Source organism: Chlamydotis macqueenii, chromosome 7 (genome assembly GCF_036417535.1).
Source record: "Chlamydotis macqueenii isolate bChlMac1 chromosome 7, bChlMac1.mat, whole genome shotgun sequence".
Taxonomy (NCBI): domain Eukaryota; kingdom Metazoa; phylum Chordata; class Aves; order Otidiformes; family Otididae; genus Chlamydotis; species Chlamydotis macqueenii.
Window position 1 is genome coordinate 20311414 of NC_141562.1, and position 12836 is coordinate 20324249.

The 12836-nt window shown below is 39.8% G+C and overlaps 1 protein-coding gene across 1 annotated transcript in view; it reads left to right on the forward strand.

Annotated features, from left to right (window-relative positions):
- WDFY4 (WDFY family member 4) overlaps positions 1-12836 on the forward strand; it is a 139074-nt gene that overhangs the window by 69427 nt on the left and 56811 nt on the right. The window contains exons 39-42 of the mRNA XM_086752246.1: positions 6380-6457; positions 7365-7568; positions 8381-8432; positions 9864-10030. Of these exons, the coding sequence (XP_086608372.1) occupies positions 6380-6457; positions 7365-7568; positions 8381-8432; positions 9864-10030 (501 nt within the window). The remainder of the gene's footprint in view (positions 1-6379; positions 6458-7364; positions 7569-8380; positions 8433-9863; positions 10031-12836) is intronic.

Consider the following 12836-nt stretch of genomic DNA (forward strand, 5'->3'; position numbering starts at 1 on the left):
TTGCTTGAAAAGTAGTTTGGTCACAAGATGAGTGGCTTATTGTTTGCATAAGGTAGCAGTGTACCTGGTCTCTGATTCGCCATGTTAGATTTAGTAGCAGTAGTAGACTTGGAGATGGTATGCCCTGTGTCCCTGTGTCTGAATACAGCAGGGCTGGTGAATTGGAGACTTCACCCAGCTCTAGTAATTTGCTATAACACTCGAGTTCTTCTCTGTACAACTGCCATGCTAGCTGTAATCCTATCCTCTGCTTGTGAGGCTGATGTAGAAGAAATTGGTTTATTCTCTGTGATTTAGCAGGAAAAGACCAGAAGTATTGGACTTTAATTGTGCATGTCAGGAGGGGAAATTCTGGTAAGATGTGTGGAAAAAGGATGAGCATGAGAACTGAAGGGGAGTACAAGAAGGTACATTTTGCACCTCAAAAAAATTTACACTCAAAACTTAACTGCTGAAAATCAGGCTTTGTAGGTCACAGTGGTTTAGGAATTTTCCATTAAAAAGGTCATTGGCTTTAGATGATGACCGCAAAAATCAATTGCTTTTATGAGAAAGTGTCTTCTCCTTGACTAAGTCACATTGTCAGTGACAGAAGATCCACACTGGTTAGGGCATGCAGTCCAGAGGACAGAGCTGGGGTATGGGGCTGCCGAAAGGAACAGTGCTGCACCGCAGGTGGGTGTCATGTAATGTTGAGCTGCTGGGAAATATATACTTAAGTAAAACTGAACAATTTACTCTTTGTAAAATGGCTTTTCCTGAGTATTCTGTTTCATCAAAAACGCAGCTTTTGTGTTTGATCAAGTTGGAGTGCCTCACATTAGTATCATGTCATTTTTATCATTCTAATGATGTTAATTTCATGTTTCCTTTTGCAGTCATCACCCATAGAGGTTTTAAGCATGTTTAAATGCCACTTTTAAGGTCCAAGTGCTGCATATATATTGTCTATGTGTTTGTATCTTAAATGCTTGGATTAAAGGAAAATCTGTGCCGCTTCAGTAGCAGACAACCTGTATATAAATGTTGCAAAATATATGCCTAAACACATTGTGAAACAGTGATTTCTTGAATCAGGGTCATCAAATCTGTTTCTGCCGTGCACAGACTCTTTGCCACTGTCACATATGATATTTACACCCAGTTTGTTGTGTCCCTAAGAGCTCCTTACCTGCTGCTCTGTTTTTCTGTGCCTGTGGAATATTAAAAAAAAAAACCCTAGTGATTGCCTGAATAGCTCTAATTAGATTGAAAAACCTTCCATGTAGGATTGTGAAAGCCCAGGTTAGAGGAATAAGGTATGTGGACTCTTCCTGTGATATAAGATCTAATATCTGGTAAACCAGATAGAATATGATCTGGCACTGGGAACAAAACAGTAGAAGAAATTTCCAAATTGGTTCATCAAATTGTTTCCCCTTCCTACTACTGTGTACTGTCACCATCTACATCTGCTTTGTGGGCTTACCAGGCTATTTCAAATTATTTCAGGTTGGGTTTGCTCCATCACCAACCCCTCTTCCCCTGCAACCAAGTCATAGTGGCAGGGTGTTCCAGAAATTCACTTGTCTTAGCTTCCACATCTGTAAGCTAAAGACTTTGTCTTCTTTCATAAAGACCTCAGAGATGTACTAGTAAAAAGTACTGTACAAGAGTAAACATTTTGGTTTTAGCTGCGATGCTATATGAATGCTCTTGCTGTGTGTGCTTATAACATTTACTTTGCTCAGAAGAGCTAAAGGAGTAGACTAATATCAACAGTTCTAGTCCTCACCAGTAGATGACTAAAACACATGCTTCAAACAAGTGTGTGGGTATTCTCACTATCACCCATGAGACTATTCATTTGGCACAGTGAGGGATCTGAATATTTGGGCTTTTCTTTTAGCTCTTCCAAGTCCAAAATTATTTTGTCTTGAAGTTTATTTTTGTTTATTAAGAGTTTTGGCACATATTTCTGTGTGCATATGTGTTCTGTAATACAGCACATAGCCTTTAATTCCCCAAAGACAGCCTCAAAGTGCAGAGCTCCAATGACATAATGTTCCTTTAGGAGAGAACTGTGGCATATGTGGCGTCTGTATCATGCAATATGAGTTTATTATGGCAAGCCTGAATATTTATGAGGTGCAGGAGTGTTAAGTTTTGTGTGTGTGTGTGTATGTGTGTATATATATATATGATTTTAAAAATCAGACATAAAACATTCCAGAGCTCAGTAGAGAATTGTTAACTTAGAAGTCACACCTCAATCTTTAGTCTTTTTTCTTTTTTTCTTCTGCCCTCCCCCCCCCCCCCCTTCCATTTCTTAATACAAGCAGCCTTTCATTTGCTTTATTTGAAAGAAGTTGTGGAAAAGCCACTCTCTGGGGTTTTTTTGGCATGCTAATTTCTTTTTGTCAGCTTTTTTCTTCTTGTTGAATTTACCTTTCCCCAGTGCTAATCATTTTCTCTCGTATTTGCATGAGGTCTCCATGCAGCAGGAGGAGAAATGTTTTTTGATTCTGTGGCTTGTTTTTTTTTAATAGGGAAAAAGCTTGTAAATTCCATCACCTTCTCAAGCTCTAAATGTTGACTGGGGAATCTGAGGCAGCAGAATGACCTGATTCTACTTAGAATGTGATTACCTAAGGCTGCAAAGTAAGGAAGTGTAGATAAAAAAGACTTAAAGCATGGTATCATACTCAGATTTTTAGGCCGGGGCAGATCAATGTGGCCTTTTAGTCTGCTCTTTACTAGCATGCAAGTCATATTTCTGGCATTTACACCTGCTTTTCTGCATGTGAAACTCAAACCTAATATTATGTTACACAATATTAAAAATTATCAGAGCTGGCATTTTGGTTTTGTTCAAGACAGATATTACACTGTGGCACTGTTGTATTTAATCTACTGCATAAAGAGTTGCTATTTTAAAGTATAACCACCTACAATTTTTAATGGAAACTGTTTATTTGTTAGAAACTTGTTCACACTAGTTGTTCATTAAGCATAATAGTGTAATTGTTTTGACTGAACACTTAATAAATAATAGCTGGTCTATATTCTCTATTCTCTTATTGAGTATCTATTTCAAGTTTTGGTTTTGTTTGTTGGTTTGTTTCAGGGTGTTTTTTTTTTTTTTTTTTACAATCACAGCAATCTCCAATTTTGTTAACTGTTCATTTCATTTTACAACCAGATGGTTTTCTTGTGGGGATGATCATCAGGGACATGTTCATCTGGTTGAAGATGGTTCGCCATAGCTCATCTGGAAGCCAAAGTGGTTAGTCTTCAGTTCACCAGACTTAGCTAGCAGAATTTTTCCTTCTTAGGACCCTTCATATGTTTTAAAGGCTGGGACCTGGGTCAATGAAGTCAGTGAGAATCTTTGCAATGTGGACTTTGACCTTAGGGGTCTGATTGGTGACCATGAGTGAAGTACAGACTATACGCAACTTTGAAACAGCTGCCAGTAGAATGCTGACTCAGCTTGAATAACCTGTGGGTATCTGAAATGGTTGTTAATACTTGGAGGAATTGGTTGTCTATTCTGAATGGCTTTTACCCTATGTCCACACAGAGCTGGGATCTCAGCTCTTCTCCTGCACTGAGCCCAGCTCAACAACACAGAGATGCTGTTGCTTTCTAGGTCAGCCGTTATGGGAGTTTTATATGAATTATGGAATAGTTTTGTGAGGCCACAACTGTGATTACAGGTTTAATGATGCTTTAAACAAACAAAAATATAATGACTTTCATCAGTGTAAAACAGGAGCTTCCTGCAGGGAAACACCAATAAATGTGACTTCGCAGCAGGGGTACAGACCTGGCTGGCAGCCAGCAGTAATTGGCACACCAGGTAGACCTTGTGTGTTAACTTAATTATAGCACAGTGCAAGCAGTAGCTAGGCAGTTTGCTGTGAAGAATCACTGCCGGCATGGCACAGAGTCCATGCATTTAAAAGTTACCCATCTGATCCACGGCTTTAGGTAGTGAGAGGCTGGGACTTCCACAGCTGGTTTAGCCTCGTGCTGTGACTCACGGTGATCTCACCTTTGTCAGGGAAGCTTGAGTGGGCATGAGAGCCTTTGAATGGCACTAGGGGCACTCTTACCTCTCCTATAGAATCTCCAAACAGCTTCTGCCTTCTCTGCCACCTCTAATCCTCAGGAATTTATCAAACGAGCAGATAGTTCTCCATAATGCATTTAATGGTCAGCCATTTTTATACCTTTTTTTTTTTTTTCATTTCATGGCTTTGATGTACCTTTTGTAAGTTCCTAGGAAGGGCAAGCTATCTTATTTTTACTTCAAAATCATGTTCAAGTAAGCCTAAATCCTTCCTACACATTTGTCTGGCACATGAAATAGATATTTATGGTTTATTTAGATACTGTGATTTTGGGGATTCTGTTATTTTAGTAGCAATTAGGAGCATCATCCTGAGTCAGGTCTCAATGTTCTGTACCATTGAATTCAGGGAAAAAGACTTTCAGAGAGCTTTTGATTTGGAAAATTTTAAAGCAAATATGCCCAGAAGATTAAACATGGCATTATGTAGTTGTAGTAGGATACCTAGAATCTTTTTCTGGGAAATGCACTGTCAAACAGGAGAATTTTTACCTACCACTGTTAGTAAGACGGTTGATACTGAACTCCCCTCAGTAGCTATTTGTCGGCAATCACACAAAGAGATACTGTGTGAGGAGAGAAATAGATGGAGGAGCTATCCTTGTGTTTGCATAGAAAAATCTGAGTGACAGGACTGTAGAACAGTCTCATGCGTGTTGGACAGCCTGTTAAAGCAGAGTCTTGTGCTGGTTCTTCAGTTGCCTTAATGCAATAAGACAAAACAAGCCAGTAGCTTACGCAGCAGTTATTCAGTTCTTCAGCTATACACACAGTCTTTCTGTATGCTTTGTGTCTCTGATCAGGCAACAAAATGTCATGAGAACAAATACTTCAAGTCTTTTTGAGAATTAGAATTTCATAGATGGCTAGGAGAAATGGGAGAATAAACCTAGCATTTTCAAAGTTGGAAGCTTGTCTTTAATCAAAGTTTAACAGGTGACTTTGAGGAATTAGTATGATAGTGAATATCCTAGATTGTACTTTGTTGTTATTTATATTATGCTAGTTTGGCACCTGAGGGATTTCGTTGAGTTTAATAATGTTTCTGCTGATCTTTTCAAAAGTGAGGTTCAGATAGCAAGTGCTGTTTGAAATTCTCTGGTTTGTGTTCTGTATCAGTCTTGGCTTGAACCTTGTGACCTCAAAACCTGTGGGGCTTAGTGGAGTAGCTAGGAAGAGAATGAAGACCCTTTCATTTCCCTGCTCCCTGAGTTTAAGGATCCCACCACATTGGACCATTGTTCATGATCTTAATCATGAACATCTTAGTGTAACTCTGAGGTTAGTATTATAGCCTCTGTTTTGTGGCTGGAGAGGTAGTGATTTAGGGCTATTTATGTCTTGCTGAAGATCACATAACAATCTGTTTGCAAAATGGGGAACGCAACTCATAATCTCTTGACAGCAATTAATCAGTCTTGTACTTGCACAGAGACCCTTAGTTTGAAAAGTTCATTCCAACAAAACAGCAGATGAAATGTATGACTGTTAATGCAGGTTCACTGTTCTGTGAGACCAGTGCATTCTGGAAGGAAAGGAAAGGTGGCTGAGAAGTTCTGTCAGACTGCTGTGGAAAACATATATTTCCAGAAACACCTGAGTAGCACTGGGGTTTAGGGCATGTCTGTACTGTGCAGTGGAGCAGAGGCAGTTATTATGGGTGTCGTCTTGCAATAGTACAGGTCTACAAGTTTCCAGTTCTAGAGCTAGCTCAGATGTCTCTGCATCACAATCCCATTAAATAGTGTATTTATACTCCAAGTAACTTGCTGCTAAAGGACTTAGGCTCCTAAATCTCAAAAAAAAAAAGTTTTTGGAAACAGTTCATTTCCTGTCTGCAAAAAGGTGACAAGGACCATTCCTTTGTTTGCACTTTCTGTTTATGCAGCAAGGAGTAGCTGTATCATTCCGGACCATTAACTCAGTCCAGGTTTCTACAACAGATAATTGTCTTGTGGTACTAATTAGTTCAGCTCCAAAAGGAGGAGCCTTAAATTTTATTTGTTGTTTTCTTTCTCCTTCTGAGTAGTTCCACTAAAGACCCTTGTTAAGAACATTTATATGTTTATCTTCCTGGTGTTAAGTGTGCAACTTGCTCACAGATGATTGCCTCATCACTATACTGTCTGGAGAGCCGTCAAATTTGCAGACACAGGCCATATTCCTTAATTACTCTTGTAAAAGGGCAACTAATGCCTGCCTGTGCCCCTCTCAGAGTTTACACCTGCAGTACTTTGGTGTAATGTGTTCTGATGTTTCTTCTAGGGATTTGTATCATGTATGGAACAGTACCGAAGAATCGGGCAGGAGCTGTATGCCTCTTTGTACAAAAACCATGTACAGGTAAAGATCAGGAGTATTGTGCTACAGCTTTCTGTTGTTGAAAGGATGCTCTTGGACTACCCTGAGAAATCAGACATTTCAGAAGTGAGATGAGTATTATGCCCAAAGAAATGCTGAGAGTTGATGAGTCAATACTCCTTTCCTGACATCACCACTGAAGTGTGATACAGCATAACTCACCAATCAGATTCCTCACTGTATCTTCAAAAGCCTTTTTCTTTTATTTAAATGAATTATTCCACTCTCATAGTAGCAGAAATGAAAGTGAGTACTTTGACCTTTTTTTCTTAGCAGCCAGTAAATCTTTTCAAGATGTCTCAAGCTCATAACCAGTAAAATCTCGCAGGTATGTTTCTGTTTCAGGATTGGCCATCAGAGACCGGCAAGCTTTTCATTCTTTAGGATTCTCACCTCTTCTCTCCTTTAAATTGATATTTTAGTGCCCCCCAACTCCCTACACGCACCTCCTAAGTAGAAATTATTAAATTTATGCCATGTTTGGAGGGAGCACAGTACACTTCTGACTGAGACATACAGACTGTGTTTTCACTGAGCATGGTTGTTGCCATTTGACATAAACATCTGCCAGAAAAAAAATGGAATAAATAAAACCTCTGTGATACTGTTCTCCTGGCTCACTACTTTAGAGTTAGAAATCTGATTAAAGTAGATCTTTTCAAGGAGGTTAAAGTTTGCTACATGCTTATATTGTCACTGTATCTTAGCTTGCTCAGTAGAATCTCCCACAGCACACTTTGAGGGGTCAGTCAGATGTGTTTGCGGGGTTCACAGCACTCCCTTTGCAGTGGTCCCATTCGGTAGGTTGGGTAGATCCCTCTTAATCACTGGGGTGGTGCCGCTGCTGGATGGAAGGAGGGTAGTGTACAAAAGTGGTTCTGTCCCACAGATGCTGCAGTGTGGTTACAGCAAAGCAGCCAAGGACTGGATGATACTTGAGGAGCAACTTTTCTACAGAAGGGGCCCATGGGGAGGTGCATCACGACCCTTAGAGCCACGATGGATTCTTGATTGTTATGAAGGGCCTTCACGAATGAGAAGGAGGATTCAGCATGCGAACACCCAAGCAACAATGATGCGAATGAAGAGTGAGGTAGAAAGCTTTGGCAGGAGATGCACAATTTCTCTAACAGTTGCTAGTGCCTTTTTTCCTCTGATTCTCATCACCTGACTTATCAATATGCTGTGCCGTCTGTAGACAACCCACTGAACGTGTCTAGTTTTGAGAGAGTAAGAGGGACTGCAATGTGTTTAGCAGCAACAGAATGATTTTCCCGCTTTTCTGTATAAAATCTCCCCAGACAGATAAGCGTATAACCTGAACATACTTTTCTGCTTGTAATATCTCATAGATACAGCACTTCCCAATTTATGCAACAGAGTCTAGTTAGAAGGCTGCACTGTCCTGTTAGTATTATGTTTATTGGGGCTGCTAGAACTGGTGGATGATCAAAAGGGGAATTAGAGTGGTTTGAAGTAAGCATTGAACTGTATAGGTGGGGTATTTACTACTGCCTGTCTTTATAGTGCCTAAGTGCCAAATCTTATCAACCAGAAGGTGAAGCACTTTAGTATATGAGGAGGTTCCCATCTCTAGGACACTTTCAGCTTTTATGTGAAGGCTGGATTCTGGCAGCTTTCTGTAGACTGGGTGGTATGATTTTTATCCTATAACTGGCCTCGTGCAGGGTCTTCTTTGAAAAGACAGTAGTCCTTTTGCTTAATTGTTGACATTTGTTCCTACACTTAATTGTTCCTTTGGGTCCTTTCAAATGAGTTTATTGGAATTTCCAAGGCACTTACTTGCAACATAGTTCTAAATCTGTGTTGTTCTCTGCAATAAGGTCTTGAGTTATGTTTACCTATCTGCATATTCCACTCTAGTCATACCTTGTCTCTTTTCAGGTTCTTCTAGCAAACAGAAATGGAACAACACCCCCTGCTGAAGTCAATCCAGGTAATGTTTTAGGGCTAAATTACATCCTCAAGAGGGTGGACACAAACAGTCAAAGAGAATTGAAGTTAGTTTGTGGAGCTCCAGGTCAGAATTTAATCTAGAATTTCATCATTACTGTCAATGCTCTGGGTGAAAAAGTCACTGTAATATCTTGGAAAAGACTGGTGCAATTGTTATAGGTAGTACATAAACTGTGTTAGAATTTGTTGCTCTCTTGTTGCCACCAGAAAGATCTGAAAACAGGGAAAAAAAAAAAACTATCTTGACATAAAATCTTTGGGCATTCTTAGGCACCTAGAAAGCTCTCAACTGCTTAAACTCAGAAGGAAAAATGCAGACTTTCCCCCTGCTTTTAGTAGACACTCCTGTTCTACCTCTGAAATAGTATTTAAAACCAGGTGATAGATGGCTCAGAGAAGTGGTAATAGCAATTGTAACTTTCCAAGAATGTGGACAAAATAATGGAGAGTGGAAAGAAATCATCAAGAATATTAACATGTCAAATTGTTTTTCAGCATTCAAAATAGAACCAGTTTTTTCAAAATATGATCATTATGCCAACATTTTCCATTTTCTAAGGCCAGATTTTCTGTTAAGTGAGACATTAAAAGAAGAGAGGCAGGAGGAAGGGAGTGAAATATGGTACTGAAACCAACAGGGGTTTTGCCGAGGAGAGGTGGGGTGGGAATTAACAACTGTAGTTTGGAAATGTCAACAAAGTCTAAGACTGTGGATTTCAGCCACCTGTATGGCTGCTCCAAGACAAGCTTCTAGTGTACACTCTTGTAAATAGGCACTATTGTTCTTTTTTTTGTGTGTGTGTGTGATAGGGCCTAGCAAACAAGTGAGAGTGAGTGGAGCTCATTGTTCTAGGCTCCAAACAAGACTGAAGTACTACATAGTTTCTCCATGAGAGTAGTTAAAATCTACTTCAGTAAGAAGGCTGATCATACCTTCCGTAACTGTGTGCGTTGTATGAATTTGCAAAACTTGATGCATAGCTTAACCAAGATATGAGTGACTTCTCTGTCCTTCGGTTCTCTTAAGATCCTGCTCAGTGCATGTCCCCAAAATACTAACTTTTCAGTTTTTCCTAATTTCATGTGAGCATGTGAACAGATTCTTTTCTTTAAAATTATTTGATTGTGAAATGACCAGGCCAACACAATGCAAAAATGAGAATACGTTTGTTCAATATGTTTGAATCTTCAGTGATTATAGGAATTTTGCCTGAATTATGACTGAGTGCAGCTACCTGGTTTTAGTTCCCCTCTTTAGCAGTCCCAGATTTTACTTCTCTCTTCCTTGTTTTTTGCAGATAAATAATTCTATTGCCCAAGGTAGAACAGATTGGGTGAAAGTCTAAATTGCAAATGCTTTTGGTGTCATCTGGCTGCCACTAAAACTGCAATCTCTTTTACACTGATATAGGAGAGATGACGTTAAATGGAGCAGAAAGGGAGATGGATAAGAAGGGATTGGATTGTAACCAACTAACATTCTTCCCTGCTCTACATGAAAGTTTCCATTCAGAAGACTTCTTGGAACTGTGTGTGGAGAGACAAATTATACTACAGGAGTTTGCAGAGAATGAAAAGGTAGGAAAGATGAACTAGAAAATTTTCTCTGGGAAGATGATATTTTAGAGGGTTAATTGGATGTGGAGTGTTTCAGTTTGAGGTTCAGGTAGATTCAGACAACATTAAACATCCCCACTATCTGTTTCCTTAGAGTACTTAAAATTTTTCAGCTTCTGTATGAACTCCTGTATAGACTTGAAGAGCATTTAACATTAATTCTTTGAAGTAACAGAAAGGAAATGAGGCATGTGACCAAGATATTCTTGTACTTGTGAGACAGTATTGTCCGAACTTGCCTAAGATTTGGCAAATTATGAGACTTTGAGAAATCCTGTCCTGCTTTGCTCCCCCACCTTTAGTCATGCTCAGAGCAGTGTCTGGATCAAATTTATTTATTACCTCTGGAAAAGTGTGCTAGTTTTGTATAGGTTGCTAGATCAGTGATATTTAAACCTCTTCCTGCTGAATACCAGAAAATGTTTTCTTCCTCCCTTCACATGCCTCCTTCTCTGATTCCCCATGAGTACTGGACACATTCTTCCCTCTAAGGCCATAGAGATTTTCCCTGCTTCCCGTTTGATGCTTCCATTGTGTATCATCTAGTCAAAACAGTGCTATTCCTTCTTTGTTCTTGTACTGGACTGGATGCCCTTCTCCCAGGTTTCTTCCCAGTGTAAGGAAGAGGCAGGTTCAGGAACACTGGAAGAGGACATGAGCTGTGGAGTAAGTGGGGGTGACTCTGTTAGGACTATGGTAACTTTGGTCTGGTGTTCTCAATTTAGTCTCTTTGCTTGAAAGCCAGCAACCTGCCCTTTGCTTTCAGCATAGGCTCCACAATGGTGACTCCAAATCAAATCCTTGATGTTGGATATGCATTGCAAATAGCCATTTTCCACAGGACTGTGAGAGATTTTGTCATAAGAAGTAGACCTGGCCTCATTCTCTGATCTTTTGCAGTGTACCTGTTTCATCCAGTGGCATCATTCCCAATGTTGGCCCAAGAGGTAGGATCCTGTAGTGGAAGCCAGGGGTCAGACTTGGAGTATTTAAACTCAGCCCTCACAGTGCTGTGATAGTTGTATATAGATATAGAAATAATTATTTTATTTTTGTCTCAATATCATCGCTGAATTTTCTTGATGTTTTGCTAGTGGCCAGGGATCATATTCATCCTCTCTAAAACGATGGCTCCTTATGCTATTAGTGCTGTTGGTACACTGTCTGTCTATACAACATAATTCATTTCCCTGCCTCTCCTCCTTTTTTCCCCATACGTCTCCCCAGCAGAAGGAGACAAGCATGAAAATGTGAGGCATGTTTTCCATGTGCTCATCTCGGTTCAAGCCTTCAGGCTGTCTGTCTCTTCTCCATGTAACTCTGCAGGAAGCCATCAGAAACGCCAGGAATGTTTTTTTCCAGCAGCAGTCACTGTGCTGCCGAGCTGACAGAAGTATTAAACAAAGCAGTAGGGGGTGACATTAGCTGTCCTGCACTCACTTAGTGCGCTGCGGTCCTGCCTTGTAAATGGCTGCCTCGTGAGCTGTTTGCACTTCAAGCAGGCAACTGGAGCCATCCTACCTACTGCACTGCACAAAAAAAAAGTCATTGCGATGCTTTGGCAGATGCTAGATTGATTTCTGGACCACATGGATAGCCCTTCTCTGGAAAGTGGTCATTGTTTTTGTAATGTCACCCAGTGCTATTTTTTTGCATTGCCATTGAACAGACACCTTTGTACATATTCAGATATGAGATGGCTTTTTGCAGAAGCAGCAGATCAAACGCTATTGACGTTGTTGGTTCAGAGTCTGTTCTCAGCAAGTTCAATCAGGAGAATATGGGTGCAGGTGGGGTGTTGTCATGCTAATATCATCTAGTCTTTTGTTTTATCTTACTTGCAAAATAGACTAGAAAACATTTCTAGGCATTCCTGTGAAATTAATTTTAAGTATTAAACAAGATGTATTTATCACTTGGACTGTGAGAGAAAGGGACTATAAAAGAGAAAGCAAATGGATGCCATTTTAGTACAGGCTAAAGAAGGAAGCTACTGAGTGGTGGTTAGCCTCTGACAGAGTGGAGACTAGTGGTATGAGGGAGCAATCATACTCTATATCTGAAAAACACCCAGACCATGCAAAGTTCAGCCTTTAGATGTGCCCTTTGTTGCTTTTTTTTTTCTAATGTGCTAAACTACCTACAGACGAACACATTTCCCAAATTTAAAAGTCAAACACTCTGAATTTAGAAAATGCCAGAAATCAATAAATTAATGCCAGGTCTGTGCAATGACAGCCTTTAATGACCTAATCACTTGCTGATTTTACTATAAGACTATCCCTTCTGCTTTACCAATATATAAGGTGGAAGGTATGTATATCCAAATCCATACCTTCAAGGTAGTATTTAGTTGTATTGACCGTAAGTCTGTCTCTTCTTGCTAGGATCCTTGTAATACATATAACTGCAGCTTCTGTGTTCTGTAGCTAGCAGGAATGCTATAGATTCCAGTCATCTTCCTTGCACAGTGTTAATTTATCACTAGAATATGTCCATCCTGAGCAGGGTCTATGAGAAAAATAGTGTTTAATCATGTAGTTATACAGTAACATAATGCATAAACAAACGGGCTACATTCAGACTGTCTTCTGAGGACATGATTTTGCAATCGTAATAATACTTTCTTGAATTTTGTGTGACATTCCCAAACCTTGAAAATGGAAGCCTCTATCAGACCTCCCAAGAATAGCAGGCCAGCACCAGAATTGCTGAAAGTTGTGAGTATCACATTAACATCTGCTGGAGAAAGCACCTTTAGTGCCTT